The 23,865-nt window shown below is 43.4% G+C and overlaps 1 protein-coding gene across 1 annotated transcript in view; it reads left to right on the plus strand.

Moving 5' to 3' along the window:
- Positions 1-271: 271 nt before the first annotated feature.
- LOC111962286 (V-set and transmembrane domain-containing protein 2-like protein) overlaps positions 272-23,865 on the plus strand; it is a 77,614-nt gene continuing 54,020 nt past the window's right edge. Inside the window, exon 1 of the mRNA XM_023985261.2 lies at positions 272-609. Coding sequence (XP_023841029.1) covers positions 492-609 — 118 coding nt within the window. The 5' untranslated portion in view covers positions 272-491. The remainder of the gene's footprint in view (positions 610-23,865) is intronic.

A 23,865-nucleotide genomic window follows, 5' to 3' on the forward strand; every position in this document is an offset into this window, starting at 1 on the left:
CAGAAAAATACACATTAGGCTACCTTTTTGAGTTGCCTATATAGCAAGTAAAAAAACATTTGTAAAGAAGTAAGAATAACAGCTTTGACTATTGAACATATATTTTTATAAAGAGTATTCAGAGTAACGGATGTTAAAACTTCAGATCCCCGAATGTAACTTGTTATAAAAGTTAATAACAGTAGGCCTATAATTTTTCTAGATCCCTCCGCCTAATTTACTTTCTCTGCAAGCCACTGCACTTGTCCCCATGTATTTCTCCGTCCGCCTCTACTGGAGGTGCTTGCTTGCCGAAATACAGGGAACCAGTGCTGATAATATCCCGAAAGGCGAATAGGTAACACCTCGCGCGTCATAGCGCAATTTTTGTCCAGTGCTATTTTGTATTTCCGAGGGTGCTGTCACCCAGGAAGGATTTGGATACTATTTAGTGAGCGTGCTCCGCCTAATATGAGCTTTTCGTCCACGACTTGAAACAAGAAACAAAAGCAATGGGAGCATTTGGAGTGATAATATGGATTTTACATTGTATGGCACTCTATATTCAACTTAACGCCGCTTACAAACCGACTGTGCGAACCGAGGTGGACAATCATATATCTGGAAATGGTAGGTTTAATTCCGTCGGTAATTATGTAGCCAATTCATTATGTTGCATATTTAAAACAACTGATACATTGTGCCATGCACTCGCGACTATTGTGATTGGGTGGGGTTGACTGATGTCAAGATGGTGATGATAGTTGCAACTATTGTTTAGAGTATAAAGTTGGGACACATTAATAGTGTCTTGTAAGCCCATGTGGGCCGGGCACCGGTAGCTAGGTGTATGACACTTAAATTAAATAAATCATTCAATCATTAACATCTTTATGACAGAATATCATTTTTAATCAATTTGGCTCTTAAGACTTCCCTGGACTCTTTAGCGTGTATCCGTGAAGATTGCTTTGCTATTATAATACATTAATGATGTGTGATATTAATGAACGCAACAGTCCATTATATGGCAAGTTGGAGTATTGAAAAGATGAATGAGTTCATGTCAACCTGGAACAACTGTTACATTAATCCAACAGTACAATACCATTTTATGACCTCAAAGACCATTTTGTGAGGGGCGGTTCAAACTTGATATCTGACAATGCTATATTTGGAGCAACTGTTTTGAGCAATTGCTGTTGAATTTCGTATATGGTATTTCCAGTTAGGTAGCAGTGCATCTTGGGCTAATTTACTGACAGAACAATACAGACAAGAGGAAAATCAATGTTCATGTCCCAAAGCTATAAATCATCCATGTCATTTTAAGCTTGTAGGAGGATATATTTTCTTTTTCAACTTTTGCTTCGTTTGCGTGCTGTGAAATCAAGGGTGGCAGGGGTGTGCATTGTTGGCAGAGGTGGGATTTTAAGGGGAGGATTTTTGGAGGGAAGGTGTAGATAGGTGGCAGGTGATTCAGACCCATATATGGCAGGTGTGAGGGCACTAGTTACGGTATTTTGAGGGTAAATTTATGACTTACTTATTAGGAAGTTACTATGGGAATAACGGGTGAAAAAGACCTCATATAAGAGTGCAGTGTGCAGAGTCTCATTTCACTTTCTAATAGATTATTTTTTTGTAGCCAGCACCTGCTCAGAGACAATGGATGTGTGTAATCGTTCCCTGTTCTAAGGTCCTATGGGAGACATTGGTATTGGATTGGACAGACAAAGCAATAGTTTAAAATCTGTATTAATCAATCAATCATGTTATCTACAAAAATGAGTTTTCAAAATGTTAATGAGCCCACACCCTGAGACCCTGGAGTTAGGTTCGGAGGAAACATGAATAAACCAATCTATCTTATTAAGATTTCTGGACTTTTTTAAAATGATTTCATGATTTTTTCCAGATTTTCGTTCAGATCCCCATTAGCTGTTGAAGAAGCAGCAGCTATTTATCCTGGGGTTGACACAAAACATAGAACATACAGAACACTAATGGACAAGAACAGCAATGACATGTTGATGCATTATTTTAACAGCAGTATCTTACCAGCAATGAGCGTGCTTGTACATTCTCAGATAAAATGTAGCTCACTAGAAGCTTCCTAATTGGTGTGGCACTGCATTTTTGCCATATTACCTGTCACAAAGATGTTTCTACAGTATTTTGGCTCTAACTGCAGGCTGCTATACAATTTAATTTGATCGTCTGCGATAAACACTTTATCATTGTGTCTCTCTATTCTGTCCCAGGAGCTCTCTCTCTCTCTCTCTCTCTCTCTCTCTCTCTCTCTCTCTCTCTCTCTCTCTCTCTCCTTAGCGCGTCAGCTTTAGCCAAATCAATATGAATGAGTGTAGCGTATACTGGCGCTGGATGAATTGACAATCTTGGATGGGTAGAAAAATCGATTACGCGCATCACTCCCAAAGGGAGTTCATTAAAATGGGGTTTAACTGCAATGTTCTCTCCCCAGTCTTACGTCTAACCAGCCACAAAAGAGAATGGCTCAGGTTCGGAATTTCATAAAAGGGGAAAGCTCATCAATTCAAAATAGGCTACTGTAGCCGTAGCTATAACTCAGATCCTACTATCTTCATTAGCTGTTCTCTCTTTGGTGATCTGGAAAAAATTGCCTTTTGTTTCACTCTTGGAGGTGACCGGCTTCTCAACCGAAATGAGAGCTGCATCCCATTGAGGTTAAGTCGTACCTCAGCGTCAACTAAACAAATTAGCTGATCGTGGACTGCGGGAGACAGCAGAGAGAGCATGTACCCCGTCCACATCGACGGGGCCGCAGTGGAGAGGGTCAAAAGCTTCAAGTTGCTCGGCGTGCACATCACTGACAACCTGAAATGGTCCTTTCACACAGACAGTGTGGTGAAAAAGCTGCAACAGCGCCTCTTCAACCTCAGGAGGCTACAGATGCACCATTGAGAGCATCCTTCCGGGCTCTATCACTGTACCATGTGGCTATTGAGCAAGTTGAGGAGACTAAACTGGTGGGTGTAACCCTAGATAGCAAGCTGTCATGGTCAAAACATATAGACTCAATGGTCAAAACATATAGACTCAATGGTTGCTAAAATGGGAAGAGGTCTTTCCATGATAGGGTGTTGCTCTGCCTTCATGACATCTCAGTTGATCAGACAGGCTGACCAGTACCCTGCCCTGAACCCTAGTTTTGTCGCAGCTGGGCCACTGCCCAGCTTTGTGGTCATGTGCAGCTAAGAAGGACATAGGTCAATTGCAGTTGGTCCAGAACAAAGCAGCACGTGTTGCACTTAGATGTATACAGAGGGAAAGTGTATACAGAGGCTGGGAAGCGCAAAGTATTAAATAGAGCAATGACATCGGCTAACGCTCTCGGTAGCCGATGTGAACAAAACCTTTAAACAGGTCAACATTCACAAAGGGCCAGACGGATTACCAGTACGTGTACACAAAGCATGCGTGGACCAACTGTCAAGTATCTTCACTGACATTTTCAACCTCTCCCTGACCGAGTCTGTAATACCTACATGTTTCCAGCAGACCACCATAGTCCCTGTGCCCAAGAAAGCGAAGGTAACCTGCCTAAATTATTACAGCCCTGTGGCACTCATGTCAGTAGCCATGAAGTGCTTTGAAAGGCTGGTCACGGCTCACATCAACAGCATCCTCCTGGACACCCTAGACCCACTCCAATTTGCATACCGCCCCAACAGATCCACAGATGACACAATCTCAATCGCACTCCACACTGCTCTTTCTCACCTGGACAAAAGGAACACCTATGTGAGAATGCTGTTCACTGACTACAGCTCAGCGTTCAACACCATAGTGCCCACGAAGCTCAATACTAAGCTAAGGACTCTGGGACTAAAAACTTCCCTCTGCAACTGGATCCTGGACTTCCTGACGGGCCGCCCCCAGGTGGTAAGAGTAGGCAACAACACGTCTGCCATGCTGATCCTTAACACTGGAGCGCCGCAGGGGTGTGTAGTTAGTCCCCTCCTGTATTCCCTGTTCACCCACGACTGCGTGGCCAAACACGACTCCAACACCATGATCAAGTTTGCTGACGACATAACAGTGGTAACCCTGATCACCAACAACGATGAGACGGCTTATAGGGAGGAGGTCAGAGAACTGGCTGTGTGGTGCCAGGACAACAACCTCTCCCTCAATATGAGCAAGACAAAGGACCTGATCGTGGTCTACAGGAAAAGGTGGGCTGAACAGGCCCCCATTTAACATTGACGGGGCTGTAGTGGAGCGGGTCGAGAGTATCAAGTTCCTTGGTGTCCACATCACCAACGAACTATCATGGTCCAAACATACCAAGACAGTTGCGAAGAGGGCACGACAAAACATTTCCCCCCTCAGGAGAATGAAAAGATTTGGCATGGGTCCCCAGATCCTCAAAAGGTTCTACAGCTGCACCATCGAGAGCATCCTGACCGGTTGCATCACTGCCTGGTATGGCAACTTCTTGGCATCTGACCACAAGGCGCTACAGAGGGTAGTGCGAATGGCCCAGGACAGCTTCTAGCCCCCCCCTCCTCCCCTTGTACACTGCTGCTACTCACTGTTTGTTAGGTACCTATGCATAGTCACTTCGCCCCCACCTACATGTACAGATTACCTCAACTAGCCTGTACCCCTGCACACTGACTCGCTACCGGTGCCCCTGGTATATAGCCTCGTTATTGTTATTCTTATTGTGTTACTTTTTAGTATTACTTTTTATTTTAGCCTAGTTGGTAAATATTTTCTTCTTCTTGAACTGCACCGTTGGTTAAGGGCTTGTAAGAAAGCATTTCACGGTAAAGTCTACACTTGTTGTATTCGGCGCATGTGGCAAATAAAGTTTGATTTGATTTGACTACATATAACTCTGCCACACCAGGTAACTCAAGCTAGAAATAAAAACAGTTGAAAAAAACCAGGTAAAAGAACACCTGACTGCACAAACGGGACCGTGAAGAGACACAGCCATTTTATATATCTTGTATTGTAATTTGCATTGTACTATGTATTCAGTGGCGATTTTAGCATGTAAATCTTGGTGGGACAAAAAAAAGTGGGATGCATGCCAGCAAAGCCACTACACAGAAAAACATAGCTGATATGGCAGACTTACTTAAACAAATGTGGATTCTACTGACCTTGAGCCTTCTTGGATGGGCACTTCTAAAATAACTCTATGGCAGAACCCAAGGGGCAAACATTTTTGAGCTCTAACCTTAGAATTGGGAATGACAGAAAACCAATCAGGCTCAACTCTGTATTTTCTGCTTCCCCACCACCACAGAAAGCACTGAGCTAGGCTGCCTTACTCAAGAAATCAAAAAAGAGGCCATGTTTGTATACGGCTTTATTAACCCAATMAATGTTTTTTTATACATTGTTTGCAAGCTGATATGTGACATGTATTAATGCCAAAATAACACGCAAAGCAGACAAGCCCCCCAATTAATAAAATAAAATAAAAAATATATTTATTTATTTTTAACCTAAAAGGTGGGGCCCACCTGCCCTGAATGACGGGTCGCCACTGTATGTATTAGACCTAGATATTGGGTGTATGTTTTGATATGTAGGCTATGTGTGACGTTTTAGATGTATGTTGTTACGTCTGTCGTCGGAATGAGACCAAAGCGCAGTGTGGAAAGTGTTCATCGTATTTTATTAGAATGAACACCCAAAACAACAAAGGGAAAAAAACTAACGTAAAGTTCTGCAGGGCTATACAGCTCAACGCCAGCACCTCTCTCCGGAATCTTGCGTCGAGCTCCACACTCAACTCCCTGACTGGCTCTGGTTCACCCCACTCCGTGTGCCCCCCCAAAAAATGTTTGGGGGACTGCCTCTCGGGCCTCCGTCGTTGGTTGCGACTCCCGGAGTCGTCGTTAATCCTCCTTCGCTGCCTCCGCTTGCTTCCATGGCAGGGTCTTGTCCCCTGCCATAATCTCCTCCCATGTCCATGATGTCCTCCACTCACTTTTCTCCCGAGCCCAGGAGCCCTGCTCCTCCTGGCCACGCTGCTTGGTCCTTTGGTGGTGGGATGTTCTGTTACGTCCGTTGTCAGAATGAGACCAAAGCGCAGCGTGGAAAGTGTTCATCGTATTTTATTAGAATGATCCCCAAAAACAACAAAGGGAAAAAAACTAACGTAAAGTTCTGCAGGGCTGTACAGCTACTGTGCAAAAACAACATCCCACAAACTAGGGTGGAAAAACAGGCTGCCTAAGTATGATTCCTAATCAGAAACAACGACAGAACTCTGCCTCTGATTGGGAACCATACCTGGCCAACAAAGAAATAGAAAACTAGAATGCCCACCCAAATCATACCCTGACCTAACCAAATAGAGAAATAAAAAGGCTCTCTAAGGTCAGGGCGTGACATATGTATTTCAGTCCTTGACTAATAATGTTCTGTATTATGTATTATGTCATGTTTCATGTGGATCACAGGAAGAGTAGCTGATGCTTTTGCAGCGGCTAATGGGGATCCTAATAAATACCAAATACCAATACCACCTGGTATGGCAAATACACCGTCCACAACCGCAGTGCTCTCCAGAGGGTGGTGAGGTCAGACCAAAGCATTATCGGGGGCACACTGCCTGCCCTCCAGGACACCCGGTGTCACAGGAAGGCCAAGAAGTTCATCAAGGACATCAGCCACACGAGCCATGGCCTGTTCACCCCGCTTCCATTTAGAAGGAGGACACAGTACAGGTGCACCAAGAGACTGATAAACAGCTTCTATCTCTAGGCCATCAGCATGTTAAACAGTCATCACTAGCCGGCCTCCCCCCAGTACCCTTTCCTTAGACACTGTTACTAGCCGGCTACCACCTGGTACTCTCCCCAGCACCTTAGAGACTGCTTCACCCTATGTGCATAGAGACATTGAACACTTGTCAGTTTAATAATGTTTTTTACGCACATTTTTTTTGTGTGTAATGTTTTGTATTGTTAAGTGTTACTGCACTGTTGGAGCTACAAACCTCAGATAATATCTGCAAAATATGTGTATCCTACCAATACAATTTCATTTGACTTTATATGTATTCAGTATACTGTATTCTAGTCATGGCTCATCCTATATAACTACTGCTGTACAAACCTTTTATATTCATATGCTGTCCATACTGTCTATAACAAGGTTCTCCAACTATACTGTATACAGTGCCCTCAGAAAGTATTAAGACCCCTTAACTTTTTCCACATTTTGTTATGATAGACTTATTCTAAAATGGATTTWAAAAAAATCATCAGCAATCTATACACAATACCCCATAATAACAAAGCGAAAACTGGTTTTTAGAATTTTTTGCAAATGTATAATTAAAAAAAACATAAATACCTTATTTACATAAGTATTTCAACCCTTTTTTATGAGACTTGAATTTGAGCTCAGGTGCATCCTGCTTCCATTTTTCATCCTTGGTATGTTTCTACAACATGATTGGAGTCCTGTGGTAAATTCAATTGATTGGACATGATTTGGAAAGGAACACACCTGTCTATATAAGGTCCCACAGTTGACAGTGTATGTCAGAGCAAAAACCAAGCCATGAGGTCAAAGGAATTGTCCGTAGAGCTCCAAGACAGGATTGACTCGGGAGCCCCTGCCCCAACAGACACTGAGAAAAAAAACAAGTAACCAAGATATTGATGGTCACTCTGACAGAGCTCTAGAGTTCCTCTGTGGAGATGGGAGAACCTTCCAGAAGGACAACCATCTCTGTAGCACTCCACCAATCAAGCCTTTATGGTGGATTCGCCAGATGAAAGCCACTCCTCAGTAAAAGACACATTACAGCCCACTTGGAGTTTTCCAAAGGGCACGTAAAGACTCTGAGACCATGAGAATTAAAATTCTCTGGTCTGATGAATCCAAGATTGAACTGTTTGGCCTGAATGCCAAGCTTCACATCTGAAGGAAACCTGGCACCATCCCTACGGTGAAGCATGGTGGTGGCAGCATCATGCTGTGGGGATGTTTTTCAGTGGCAGGGACTGGGAGACTCGTCAGGATCAAGGGAAAGATGAATGGAGCAAAGTACAGCGAGATCCTTGATGAAAACCTGCTCCAGAGCGCTCAGGACCTCAGACTGGGGCAAAGATGCACCTTACAACAAGAGAACGACCCTACGCACACAGCCAAGACAACGCTTCCGGACACGTCTCTGAATGTCCTTGAGTGGCCCAGCCAGAGCCTGGACTTGAACCCGATCGAACATCTCTGTAGATACCTGAAAATAGCTGTGCAGCAACGCTCCCCATCCAACCTGACAGAGCTTGACAGGATCTGCAGAGACTTGATGCTGTAATTGCTGCCAAAGGTGCTTCAACAAAGTACTGAACAAAGGCTTTGAATACTTACAGTATGTAAATGTAATATTTCAGTTTTTCTTATTTTATAAATGAGCAAAAAATTCGAAACATCTTTTTGCTTTAACATTACTTGGTGTTGTGTGTAGATTGATGAGGGAAAAAACGATTTAATACATTTTAGAATAAGGCTATAATGTAACAAAATGTGGAAAAAGTCAAGGGGTCTGAATATTTTCTGAATGCACTGTATGTATAATGGTGTGTAAACAGCTTGAATACATTTTTTAGAGTAATGTGCAAATATTGTACAATCCAGGTGTGCAAAGCTCTTAGAAACACACCCAGAAAGACTCACAGCTGTCATCGTTATCAAAGGTGATTCTAACATGTGTTTACTCAGGGGTGTGAATACTTACAGTATGTAAATTAGATATTTCTGTATTTTATTTTCAATACATTTGCGCAAGAAAATGTAAGTATGTTTTCACTTTGTCATTATGTGTTTAGATGGTTGAGAGAAAAAATCGATTTAATCTATTTGTAATTCAGGTTGTAACACAATAACATGTCGAATAAGTCAAGGGGTATGAATACTTTCTGAAGGCATTGCACTATTTTTTATACCCCTGAGTCAATACGTGGTAGAACCACCTTTGGCAGTGATTACAGCTGTGAGCCTTTCTGGGTAAATCTCTAAGAGTTTTGCACACCTGTCTTGTACAATATTTGCACATTATTCTTGATTTTTTTTTAATGCTCTGTCAAATTGGTTGCTGATCATTACTAGACAGCCATTTTCAAGTCTTGCCATAGATTTCCAGAACTGTAACTAAGCCACTCACAAACATTGAGTATTGTCTGTTCAGCAACTCCAGTGTATATTTAGCCTTGTGTTTTATGTTATTGTCTTACTGAAAGGTGGATTTTTCTCCTAGTGTCTGTTGGAAAGCATACTGAACCAGATTTTCCTCTAAGATGTTGCCTGTGCTTAGCTCTATTCCATTTCTTTTCACGCTAAAGAACTCCCCAGTCTTTGCGAATGACAAGCATACCCATAACATGATGCAACTACCACCATGCTTGAAAATATGAAAAGTGGCACTCAGTGATGTGTTGTGTTGGATTTGCCCCAAACATAGAGTGCTTTGTATTCAGGACATAAAGTACATTTCTTTGTCACATTTTTTGCCTTAAAGCAAACAGAATGCATGTTTTGGAATAGTATTATGCTGTGCAGGCTTCCTTCTTTTTACTCTGTCATTTAGATTAGTATTAGTATTGTGAAGAAACTACGATGTTGTTGATCCATCCTCAGTTTTCTCCTATCTCTGTAACTGTTTTAATGTCATCGTTGACCTCATGGTGAAATCCCTAAGCGCATTCCTTTCTCTCCGATTGGGAAGGACTCCCGTATCTTTGGGGGATTCTAAGCTGACATGGAATTGTTTTAAGATGGCCATACCATGGATCATTGAGCTATTTGATTTTGAATTTTAGGACCCCTTTAGGTATCCCCCCAAAATATTAAACAATTATTTGATAAAATGTTAAATTTAGCCTTTACTACTATAGCCCATAGAAACGCATTGAATAACACATTCATAAATGGCAAAAAATACAGTCCAAAAATAAATCATGTGTCAGTCCTATATCTAGGACATCAGCAAAAAAAGCAAAAAAGCAAAAAAGGAAACGTCCTCTCACTGCGTTTATTTTCAGCAAACTTACAAATATTTACACATGTTATGAACACAACAAGATTCAACAACTGAGACTTAAACAAGTTCCACAGACATGTGACTAACAGAAATCATAAGTAACAGTCAGTATCTGGTGTGGCCACCAGCTGCATTAAGTAATGCAGTGCTGTCAGGACCCGGTGCGAGAAACAGTCACTAATAATCGTCAGAACCCAGAAGATGAGGCAGACACAGCAGTACTAGCGATAGTGGTTTAATAAAGAACAAAATCTCCAGGCAAAGAAACTAAAACCACAATGTCCAAAAATCAAGCCAAAAAGCACAAAAATGGAAATCCTCCAAAATACTAAAGAAACTCCACAAAGTGGTAAAAAACAGCAGGGAAAAACAAACCTCAAAAGACTACTCAAATAATACACAAAACTAAACCAGAGAACCTCTGGAAAATCCAACAAGAGAAAACACTGAATAAAACAAGGCTTGGGCTGGGGCTGGGTGCTAACTTACAAACACAGCGCAAGGAACTAAGGAACACACAGGGATTAAATACTAACAAGGGAATGACCTACAGGTGCAAACAATAATTGGAGCAAGAAAAACAAAAGGTACAAAAAAGGTGCAATGGGGACATCTAGTGACCAAAAACCCGAACAGTCTTGGCCAAAACCTGACAAGTGCATCTCCTCCTCATGGACTGCACTAGATTTGCCAGTTCTTGCTGTGAGATGTTACCCCACTCTTCCTTAAGGCACCTGCAAGTTCCCGGACATTTCTGGGGGGAATGGCCCAAGCCATCACCCTCCTATCCAACAGGTCACAGACGTGCTCAATGGGATTGAGATCCGGGATCTTCGCTGGCCATGGCAGAACACTGACATTCCTGTCTTGCAGGAAATCACGCACAGAACGATAAAGATCTGTGAAGTAATTTGGATTTTTACAAATTATCTTTGAAAGAAAGGGTCCTGAAAAAGGGACGTTTATTTTTTTGCTTTCATGTGTCTTGGCATGCTCTCCACCAGTCTTTCACAATGATGTTGGGTGACTTTATGCCAAATTCAAGCAGCTCAGCTTTGTTTGATGGCTTGTGACCATCCATCTTTCTCTTGATCACATTCCAGAGGTTTTCAGTGGGGTTCAGGTCTGGAGATTTGGCTGGCCATGACAGGGTCTTGATCAGGTGGTCCTCCATCAACACCTTGATTGACCTGGCTGTGTGGCATGGAGCATTGTCCTGCTGGAAAAATCAATCCTCAGAGTTGGGGAACATTGTCAGAGCAGGAGGAAGCAAGTTTTCTTCCAGGACATCCTTGTACGTGGCTTGATTCATGCGTCCTTCACAAAGACAAATCTGCCCGATTCCAGCCTTGCTGAAGCACCCCCAGATCATCACCGATCCTCCACCAACTTTCACAGTGGGTGCGAGACCTGGAGAGGCCTACAAGCCACAGTGTCTCGCACCCAGTGTGAAATTTGGTGGAGGATCTGTGATATATATATACACTGCTCAAAAAAATAAAGGGAACACTTAAACAACACAATGTAACTCCAAGTCAATCACACATCTATGAAATCAAACTGTCCACTTAGGAAGCAACACTGATTGACAATAAATTTCACATGCTGTTGTGCAAATGGAATAGACAAAAGGTGGAAATATAGCCCAATTGCAAGGACACCCCCAAAAAAGGAGTGATTCTGCAGGTGGTGACCACAGACCACTTCTCAGTTCCTATGCTTCCTGGCTGATGTTTTGTGTCACTTTGAATGCTGGCGGTGCTCTCACTCTAGTGTAGCATGAGACGGAGTCTACAACCCACACAAGTGGCTCAGGTAGTGCAGTTCATCCAGGATGGCACATCAATGCGAGCTGGCAAAAGTTTTGCTGTGTCTGTCAGCGTAGTGTCCAGAGCATGGAGGCGCTACCAGAGACAGGCCAGTACATCAGGAGACGTGGAGGAGGCCGTAGGAGGGCAACAACCCAGCAGCAGGACCGCTACCTCCGCCTTTGTGCAAGGAGGTGCACTGCCAGAGCCCTGCAAAATGACCTCCAGCAGGCACAAATTGTGCATATGTCAGCATATGGTCTCACAAGGTCTGAGGATCTCATTTCGGTACCTAATGGCAGTCAGGCTACCTCTGGCGAGCACATGAGAGGCTGTGCGGCCCCACAAAGAAATGCACCCCACACCATGACTGACCCCCGCCAAACTGGTCAGCTGGAGGATGGGCAGCAGCAGAACATTCTCCACGGCGTCCCCAGACTCCTGTCACGTCTGTCACATGTGCTCATGTGCTCAGTGTGAACCTGCTTTCATCTGTGAAGAGCACAGGGCGCCAGTGGCGAATTTGCCAATTGGTGTTTCTCTGGCAAATGCCAAACGTCCTGCAGCGTGCTGGGCTGTAAGCACAACCCCCACCTGTGACGTCGGGCCCTCATACCACCCTCATGGAGTCTGTTTCTGACCGTTTGAGCAGACACATGCACATTTGTGGCCTGCTGGAGGTCATTTTGCAGGCTCTGGCAGTGCACCTCCTTGCACAAAGGCGGAGGTAGCGGTCCGCTGCTGGGTTGTTGCCCTCCTACGGCCTCCTCCACGTCTCCTGATGTACTGGCCTGTCTCCTGGTGCGCCTCCATGCTCTGGACACTACGCTGACAGAACACAGCAAACCTTTTTGCCACAGCTCGCATTGATGTGCCATCCTGGATGAACTGCACACCTGAGCCACTTGTGTGGGTTGTAGACTCCGTCTCATGCTACCACTAGAGTGAGAGCACCGCCAGATTCAAAAGTGACCAAAACATCAGCCAGGGAAGCTAGGAACTGAGAAGTGTCTGTGGTCACCACCTGCAGAATCACTCCTTTTTTGGGGGTGTCTTGCTAATTGCCCATAATTTCCACCTTTTGTCTATTCCATTTGCACAACAGCATGTGAAATTTATTGTCAATCAGTGTTGCTTCCTAAGGGACAGTTTGATTTCATAGATGTGTGATTGACTTGGAGTTACATTGTGTTGTTTAAGTGTTCCCTTTATTTTTTTGAGCAGTGTATATATAAACTCTCACATTGTTTGTTCTGATATTTCTTCATTTCTTTCTTTTTACTTTTTGGATTATGTGCATATTGTTTTGGTTGGTATTATTACTGCACTGTTGGAGCTAGAAACACAAGCATTTCGCTGCACCTGCGGTAACATCAGCAAATCTGTGTACACGACAATAAACTTTGATTTTGATTTATCAGGCAGACACTTATGTGTAGCTCAGTGGGTAGTGTACCCTGCTTGCAAATGCCAAGGATTGAGGGTTTGATTCCCCATGGGTTCACCCATATGTAAAATGTGGTGATGTATGCACTTGTAAGTTGTGTTGGATAAAAGCATCTGCTAGATGGCATTTTATATTATAGAACACAGCAGCCAATGCAGTGTTCCATAGAGCGTGTGTTATGTTTAGCCCAGGCTCATTTGTATCCAGCTCCAGATAAGTGCATTTGTCCCGGGTTTCGTGGCCCTGCAGGCCACTGCTCATCCGATGTGTACAGGTCTGTAGGTCTAACACCTGTGAGCTAGGCGGAACTTGCATGGCATCGAAGGGAAGGTGAAGAAGTCAGGCGTTAACAACACCTGGCTCCTTTGACACGTGTGTCTGGGTCTGCCCCGGTCCTGTCAATCTCACAGCATCAGGTCTCGGAAGGTTGCACAGAGAAAAGACGAGGGAAAGGGGGGGGGGGGGGGGCAATGTTGAGTGTGTGTCCATGTGTACCTGGAAGAGCAAGAATGAACACAGTACAAGACATAAGATCACTCTAGTAGGTAAAATGCGACATGGGACGTCATAATTGTCTGGTTGTAAATTGGTTCCTAATTGTAGAGGCATCAGCTTATCACAAGGAAAATATGTATATTTTGTTCACGATGACACCAAGACGTCAAGCAAAGATGGCACATCGTTTGTCTGGTAAGATATCCAGGTAACAACCATCAGAACAAAAACAGCAGACAACACGGCCAGACATCTCTGCATGTCTGGCAGACATATCAGTGTGGATGACGGATCACCACCTCAAGCTGAACCTCGCAAGACAGAGCTGCTCTTCCTCCCGGGGAAGGACTGCCCGTTCCATGATCTCGCCATCACGGTTGACAACTCCATGTCCTCCTCCCAGAGTGCTAAGAACCTTGGCGTGATCCTGGACAACACCCTGTCTTCTCAACTAACATCAAGGCGGTGACCCGTTCCTGTAGGTTCATGCTCTACAACATTCGCAGAGTACGACCCTGCCTCACACAGGAAGCGGCGCAGTCCTAATCCACACTTGTCATCTCCCGTCTGGATTACTGCAACTCGCTGTTGTGGGCTCCCTGCCTGCGCCATTAAACCCCTACAACTCATCCGAACGCCGCAGCCCGTCTGGTGTTCAACCTTCCCAAGTTCTCCACGTCACCCCGCTCCTCCGCTCTCTCCACTGGCTTCCAGTTTGAAGCTCGCATCCGCTACAAGACCATGGTGCTTGCCTACGGAGCTGTGAGGGGAACGCACCTCCGTACCTTCAGGCTCTGATCAGGCCCTACACCCAAACAAGGGCACTGCTTCATTCACCTCTGGCCTGCTCGCCTCCCTACCTCTGAGGAAGTACAGTTCCCGCTTCAGCCCAGCAAAACTGTTCGCTGCTCGGCCCCCCAATGGTGGAACAAACTCCCTCACGACGCCAGGTCAGCGGAGTCAATCACCACCTTCCGGTGACACCTGAAACCCCACCTCTTAAGGAATACCTAGGATAGGATAAAGTAATCCCTCTACCCCCCCCCCTCCCCCCTAAAGAGTTAGATGGCACTACATTGTTAAAGTGGTTGTTCCACTGGATATCATAAGGTGAATGCACCAATTTGTAAGTCGCTCTGGATAAGAGCGTCTGCTAAATGACTTAAATGTAAATGTAATGATCCAGATCAACACAACACCAGATGTATTTCTCCTGGTCGCTAAAAAAGCATGAAAAAAAACATAATCTGTAGGCCTATACAACCTGACGATGACCTCACAAAATATGTTATTGTAGTCAGAATGACACCATTAAAATCAGTTTGCCCTATGACACTGTTTTGTTGAATATTCTGCACTGTGAAGGCACAGTCCAATTTGGCACCGTTTGAAATCCCACCCAACAGAACGTCAATGTACTCTGATTGTTTCACCATGTAATCATTGTTCACACTAAATTTACCGTCTGGGCGTACTGTCTAAGTTAATTACGCACAAAAAGTCTTTGAAATCCTCCTCCACAGTATTGTCAATACCAATATTGACAACAACAACCATCATCAATACGGTCACACCCTGATCTGTTTCACCTGTCTTGGTGATTGTCTCCACCCCCTCCAGGTGTCACCCATCTTCCCCATTATCTCCTGTGTATTTATACCTGTGTTCTCTGTTCGTCTGTTGCCAGTTCGTCTTGTTTGTCAAGGCAACCTGCGTTTTGTCTCAGCTCCTGCTTTTCCCTAGTCTTTCTTTTCTCACTCTCCTGGTTTTGTCCTTTGCCTGTCCTGACCCTGAGCCTGCCTGCCGTCCTGTACCTTTGCCCCACTACTCTGGATTACCGACCCCTGCCTGCATTGACCTGTCGTTTGCCTGCCCCTGTTGCTGTAATAAACAGTGTTACTTCAACACAGTCTGCATTTGGATCTTACCTGAAATGTGATAAATACCTAATCACCACCAAGTTCCTACCTTTTATTCCCTTGTTATCTTCACCAATAAGTAATAATAATATTACTCATAATATTGGCATTAATCATAAACACAGTCATATTAATAGCTATATTAAGAGTAATAATAGTTGTAATTTTAATAATAATAACATCAACGACAATACAATCATCATCCTCATCACTGTCACCATCAATAAGTCAATCGAAAAACTACTAGCCACATGCACAAACAGCAAAAACAAGAATGTGCAGATAGTCATATACAGCAGCTCATTATTTTCTCACTTTGTAAGATGGCAGTCTTCAATCACAACATAAGGTATATCAGACCATTTTGTTCAGTTCATTAGATCCCCTTGCCAATGAAAATGGAAGAAAAGTTCAGAAACAACATTATAGGCTCACTTAGGCCTAGATTCCATCAGATCAAGCCTTAACCAGTCATAGCAGACAGCGGCATAGCAGATGTGTTGCTGGTGTTGGAACTGCTTTAGCCATCATTCTCACAAAGCCACAAGTTCAAAACAAGAAAGTGGTCTGCATGGGATTTCTCTTAATGTGACTCCGTTCAGCCACTGGCATTGTCCGCTTTAGGTATAATTCCACTAGCCGCTTGTGGATCTGATAGCTCTAACGCAGTTCCAACTGAGCCACCGTCAAACAACCTCTATGTGGATGTCGGCTGAAGCGGATCTGATTGAATAGAGCCCTTATTCACATTCAGACAATCACAATAGAGGAAAAGGCACATCAGCCCAGTTCGATTCAATTCATTAGATCTGAATGTCAGTAAAATGAGAGAAAGAAATTGTAAACAACAAGAACAGTTTTTATTGTCCATTACTCGCACGTTGCCTATTAGGCAGAGAACATATTTCCACATGTCATCCTTGTTATATTCTAGCATTAAAAATACTAATTTGAAGAACTGGCAATAACTGATGACGGGTATCTGCTTTACACAACAACACCGTTGAAAGAACACAATCCTAATTTGGAATCGCCATTGACAACTAGAGCAAAATAATAATACATCTCAATATGCAGATCTGGTAATTAGAGTGATTATTATATATGTATATTTTAACTGTAGATACACCTATACCGATACACCGATACACCTTCTTCCATGACATCCCTTTTTGCACCAGTGTCAGGCTGTTTTACACATTTGGAAAAGGGGTCGGAGAGAGAAAGGTAGCGTAGACGAAAACGAATCAGATCAAAATGTCCCGCCCCACGGAAAGTAGTGGTTTAAAATGTACTTCCTTGAACCACTTACTATTGGATTTACTCATTTCATTTAGGCTAACATAAGTTTGACCCAATGTTAATTCCCCACAACACTTCCCTCCATCAGAAGACCAAGGGGAACAAAGTTAACATTGCACTTCATGTCTTCATCTCAACACCCTGCCTCGTTGGAGGGTTTTTCTGGTTCACCTTTTAAGGAGCTGTAATGGTTAGTGCAGTGCAGAATGGCTACACTTCTACTAATGTGACCAGCATTAAGGTTATGTCTGTCTCTATACCCTTTCCATTGCCTAATGGTTGAACTAGAGTTTGCTGTTCAGGAGTTATTCACAACTTGGATGCTATGATTCATGTACCTACAGCAAATACCACAGGTATCAGAGAGTCAAACGTGAAGAATTCTATCTCATGGAACCAGTTTTTTACCACAGATGAAAGTTCAGAACTGCGAATATGGAGCCTTCAATATACCTGTTTGAGTGAGTTCTTCACCAGTTTTGCACAGTAAACCCTTTGAATCTTGAACCTCACATGGGGGATATCCAGGCTTTCTGCAGCCAATAATAGATAAGGCCTTGCAGGCTTGCACAAAGCTCAATCCCCCAGGCTCCCTGCTAAGTGTCACGTTCTGTGGACCTACGTATTTATCGAAATGTTACACTGCCTGTGATCTTGATTGCCGAAGAGTCCTCTCAACAGATCAAAGGCTCAGAGCATTTCTTTTGATATTCCTTGCTATAAATTCAGTGCCATGTCTAGCCCCAAACTCCCCAGGAGCCTAATTGTTATTACACCACATTCAATTGATAACATGGTAGAGAAGCATGTGCCTATTTCAGAATCCGTGTATTGGTCCTACAAGACTCTCTCGGATGACCGTCATATTGAAATGCAACACATTTATATGTTAAGTATTTCCAACTTCCTGAGACTGAATGTGACGTTGGTGACAGACTTCTTTCTGGTGTCAGACTAACAGTAAACATTTGACAGGAAACATGCGATTTCCTAATAACAGTATAATTCTACCACAGAAACAAATTCCCAGACCAATCATAGAGTCTTAGAGATCTACTTTTGTGTATACATATTGTGGATTGACCCTCCAAGGTTCAATCTTTGCTACAAAGTGGAGCTCTACTTACCCCGGTGTCCTCCTCCAAAACACACCACTGTGCATCACTTCATCCATTTCAGACCTGTCATTCTGCTCTACTCACTCACCAGGTCTCTGTCACGACCCTCTGCTGTGACAGTGTAAGTGTCCAATCTGCTGGCCCCTCTCTCACAGCCAGAGCCACATTAAATTGAAAGCCAATGCAAACTGCCTGGGCAGATGAGACTCATTAAATGGACACCAAGCAGAGTGTGGAGGAGGATTTCAAAGACTTTTTGTGCGTAATTAACTCATACAGTACGCCCAGACGGTAAATTTAGTGTGAACAATGATTACATGGTGAAACAATCAGAGTACATTGACGTTCTGTTGGGTGGGATTTCAAACGGTGCCAAATTTGGACTATGCCTTCACAGTGCAGAATATTCAACAAAACAGTGTTCTAGGGCAAACGGATTTCAACTACAATAACATATTTTGTGAGGTCATGGTCAGGTTGTATAGGCCTACAGATTATTTATTTTTTCATGCTTTTTTAGCGACCAGGAGAAACACATCTGGTGTTGTGTTGATCCGGATCATCCGGTGTTGTCTGGTGTTTTTGTTCTGATGGTTGTTACCAGGATATCTTACCAGACAACGATGTGCCATCTTTGCTAGACGTTTTGGTGTCGTCGTGAACAATTATGACGTCCCATGTCACATTTGACCTACTAGGGTAATTCTTATGTCTTGTACTGTGCTCATTTTTGCACTTCCAGGTACACATGGACACACAATCGACATTGCCTGCCCCCCCCCCCTCTCCACACCACTGCCACTCTCTGTTGTCATCTATGCATAGTCACTTTAATTAACTCTACCTACATGTACATACTACCTCTACTAACCGGTGCCCCCGCACATTGACTCTGTACCGGCACACCCCTGTATATATAGTTATTTTTTACTGCTGCTCTTTAATTACTTGTTACTTTTATCTCTTATTCTTTGCCGTATTTTTTGAAACTGCACTGTCGGTTAGGGGCTCGTAAGTCAGCATGTTCACTGTTGTATTCGCCGCGTGTGACTAATCCATTTAGATTTGATTTGATTTGACATTTCCCCCCCCCTCCCTCGTATTTTCTCTCTGAATCCTTCCCGAGACCTGATGCTGTGAGATTGACAGGACCGGGGCAGACCCAGACACACGTGTCAAAGGAGCCAGGTGTTGTTAGACCTGACTTCTTCACCTTCCCTTCCGAWGCCATGCAATGTTCCGCCTAGCTGCACAGGTGTTAGACCTACAGACCTGTACACATCGGATGAGCAGTGGCCACGAAACCCCAGACGAATGCACTTATCTGGGGCTGGATACAAATGAGCCTGGACCAAATCAAACAATAATAATATAGAATTATCATAATATCCACTGCTCTTTCCATGACAGACTGACCATGTGAAATCTATGATCCCTTATTGATGTGACTTGTTAGATCTGCTTCAATCAGTGTAGATTAAGGGCATGAGACAGGTTAAAGAAGGATGTTTAAGCCTTGAGACAATTGAGACAAGGATTGTGTATTTGTGCCATTCAGAGGGTGAATGGGCAAGACAAAAGTGCCTTTGAACTGAGTATGGTAGTAGGTGCCAGCAATGCTTAATTTGAGCCAGATCCTGCCAGAACAGAGATCCGGCACCTCTCAGATTTGACCTTGTTCGTTACGGCACCTATTTGCCCAGCTACGGTACCTCTCACGGCATTATTTATACAATTTGTTCACTGTTTGCATTGTACATTTTTTTTTTAAGCGGTTGGTTATTTCTCCCGCCTCCCTGAAAAACCATAATGTAAAAGCACGGGGATCCTTCTGTGCAATCATCCTATCCTTCCAAACTGATTTCAGACCTGCTCTCTTATCTGCACATATAGGTTATGGAGTGGGCCGGCAAGGTAAGTAACTGATTTTGAAGCAGGTCTTGGCAGTGGTGGTCAGCTAGTGAAGAGGTCCCTACGTAATCATGTCAGATAGCATAGGCTAGTAGTCTCCCTACTGAATTTGAAACATGGAAAAGACAAATCAAAAATGGATAAGCAAAGGCAATCAACTTTTATAATGAAGATTTGCAAGTCCAAAAATCCTGAAAAAGATGGTGAATCGAACCCGAAATGAGACAGAAAACTGTCAGTGGCAGATGAGAGGAATGAGGGGAAAACTGTTCCTGATGACGAAGCCTTAAATAGCAGCGCTGCTAATCCCACCTGTTCAGCATCACCTCCGACACCATTATAAGGGGGGGGGCTTAATCTGGACAGATGCTCAGTCCAAGAACAAGCAAATGCATAACCCCTGGCTTGTCAAGCAAAGGTAGGGAGCTTAGGCACGGAAAAGACTGGAGGGATGAAACTAGCAACTTGCTTCTGCCTCCGACGTAAAAAAGCAACAAAGAGCCCTCAGAAAAAAAGATTTTTGAACATGCCCAAACCAAGGCCCAATTAGCGGCAGCAAGCATTGTAGACAAGGCTAAAGAGGACACCTTAACACAGGTTATAGTTAACACTCAAAATAAAAACATTGACACTACAGCCAAAGTCTTACGAAAAGCGTATGGCTGAACTTCACAGGCCCGCTCACGATTTTTAGCAAGAAATTGACTGACAGGAGTTAAATGGACTTGACATGGGGATAATTGTCCATTGCAATGTTGCTTGCTCCAACATACAGCATCATATTCAATCTGAAATGAAGTGAAAACTATTGAAAAGAATAGTAGAGTGCTCTCACAAAATCAGCCTAATGCTCGATGAGGCTACTAATTTGAATAAAAAGAGTGCTTTGATTGTATACATCAGACTTTACCTGGCAGATATGGACGTACCAGCAAACATTTTTGTTGATCTTGTGGAACTGGAGGATGTACAGCTTAAGTCGGACGTTTGGAGTCATTAAAACTCGTTTTTCAACCACTCCACAAATTTCTTGTTAACAAACTAGAGTTTTGACAAGTCAGTTAAGACATCTACTTTGTGCATGACACAAGTCATTTTTCCAACAATTGTTTACAGATAGATTTGCAACTGCACATGGGGACGAAGTTCGTACTTTTTGGAGAAATGTCCTCTGGTCTGATGAAACTAAAATGGAACTGTTTTGACTATAATGACCATTGTTATGTTTGGAGGAAAAAGGGGGACGCTTGCAAGCCGAAGAACACCATCCCAACCATGAAGCACAGGGGTGGCAGCATCATGTTGTGGGGGTGCTTTGCTGCAGGAGGGACTGGTGCAATTCACAAAATAGATGGCTTCATGAGGCAGGAAAATGATGTGGATATATTGAAGCAACATTTCAAGACATCAGTCAGGAAGTTAAAGCTTGGTCGCAAATGGCTTCCAAAAGGACAATGACCCCAAGCATACTTCCAAAGCTGTGGCAAAATGGCTTAAGGACAACAAAGTCAAGATATTGGAGTGGCCATCACAAAGCCCTGACCTCATCCTATAGAACATTTGTGGGCAGAACTGAAATAGCGTGTGCGAGCAAGGAGGCCTACAGTTACCTGACTCAGTTACACCAGCTCTGTCAGGAGGAATGGGCCAAAATTCACCCAACTTATTGTGGGAAGCTTGTGGAAGGCTACTCGAAACGTTTGACCCAATTTAAACAATTTAAAGGCAATGCTACCAAATACTAATTGAGTGTATGTAAACTTCTGACTCACTGGGAATGTGATGAAATAAATAAAAGCTGAAATAAATCATTCTCTCTAATATTATTCTGACCTTTCACATTCTTAAAATAAAGTGGTGATCCTAACCGACATAAGACAGGGAATTTTTACTCGGATTAAATGTCAGGAATTGTGAAAAACGGAGTTTAAATGTATTTGGCTAAGGTGTATGTAATCTTCCGACTTCAACTGTATCTGCTGGTGGAATTGTCCGTAATCTGTTATCCAGGTTAGAGGGTGTGCAGTTTCCTGAGGACCTTGTCTCCAAAATCCTCATTGGAATTACGTGTGATTGTGCATCTGTCATGCTGCGATGCAAGAGCGAAGTAGTAACAAGGCTCCAGGCCCTCTTCCCTAATATAACTGTTTGGCAATGCTCGGCACACAGGCTTGAGCTCGCAGTAGGCAATGTGGTAAAAGAGATGAGAGCAATCAAWTATTTTATAATACTTATGGACAAGCTATATACGCTTCATAGCGTATCCAACAAAAAACGAATGGAGCTAAGGGAGTGCACAGAGAGTTTAGACATTCAGCTGTGCAAAAGCGGCAGGATCTTTGATGGGTGGCATCCAGTTTTCGAACTGTAGAGTCTGTGCGGAAAAATTACCTGGCTCTTCACAAGCATTTCACCACAGCAGCTGAGGATGCACCCCAAGCTTAAATGGCCTTGCCATGCAAATATCATCGCATGCGTTTGTTAACAATCTAGGCTTTATGTTTGATGCACTTCAAGAACTATCTGAATTGTCACTCGAGCTCCAAAAGAGAGATTGCACAATTATTACTGCACACAGGGCAGTCATCAGGGAAGCATTGCAATGGCAGGGCAGCCAGGCCGACACACACGACTCAGCCAGAGAGGGATCGAGGAGAACTCTTTCCAAGGCGTCAAACTGAATGATGGAAGACCCAGCGACAGAGTCCTTAATCAGAAGGAGTTTTTTGAGGGCTTGGCGAGGAACATGGAGGCTAGAATGTTATCTCAAGGAGGACGGGCGGTGGACAATACAGGATACAGCCAGTTCATCAAGGAGCTGAAGATGCTTTACGCGCAATACTGGGCGGAGGACGCAGGAGCATTGTACAGAGAAACAGAGATATAATCTCTCTGCCAGCGGTTTGGCATTGACAGTCCACTTAGGGTCATACAGGCCTGCAGGCAGTACAGGTACACTAATGGTAATGATAAAGGAGCCATTGTAGATGGACTTAAAGAGCTGTTGGTGGCAGTCAGCACCAATGTAGAATGCGAGTGGGGATTTTATCATATGAATCTGATTTGCACCTCAACCTGCGCCCCTCTGCATACCTCCACCACATCAGGGCTTCTCTTTCTGAACCTTGTCATCCCACCCCTGATCAAATTCAAGCCAGTTCCCTATGTGAGATCATGGATTTCTAAAGGACACAGATGTCACAGACACCAGGAGCAAAACAAGAAGTAGGGAGAAGACGCACAAGGGAAATGTCTGTGTTGAGGGAGATCTTTGAAAACTAAGTTAGGAACATCTTTTTCCTTTAACTTCACAGTACAGAACAAGTTTGTAATCTGAATATGCACTTCATGTTATCACATAAGTAGGAGGCCTATATATTCTGATATGTGTGTTCTGCTGTAGCCTACATTGGATACTGAACAGAAATCGAAAACACAATGTGTAGTGTTGGTCAAATGTTTCATGAGCTGAAATGAAAGATCCCTGAAATTTTCCATACACACACAAAGCTTATTCCTCTCAAACTTTGTGCACAAATTTGTTAACGTCCCTGTTAGTGAGCATTTCTGCTTTGTCAAGATAATCCATCCACCTGACAGGTGCGGCATATCAAGAAGCTGATTAAACAGCATGATCATTACACAGGAGGGTTAAATGGTAGGATCCCGATTACCGGGATTTACCGCCCACAATCACTCCCTTTTCCCGGGATAAATAACTGTGAGAAACCGGTAAATTATAATATAAATAATTTATTAACAGCATGGTGTGAAATATAACTATTAAATGATATGCAAAGTCCAAATCTGGCTTCTCTATGGCCTC

This window comes from Salvelinus sp. IW2-2015, linkage group LG1 (genome assembly GCF_002910315.2).
Source record: "Salvelinus sp. IW2-2015 linkage group LG1, ASM291031v2, whole genome shotgun sequence".
Classification (NCBI taxonomy): Eukaryota; Metazoa; Chordata; class Actinopteri; order Salmoniformes; family Salmonidae; genus Salvelinus; species Salvelinus sp. IW2-2015.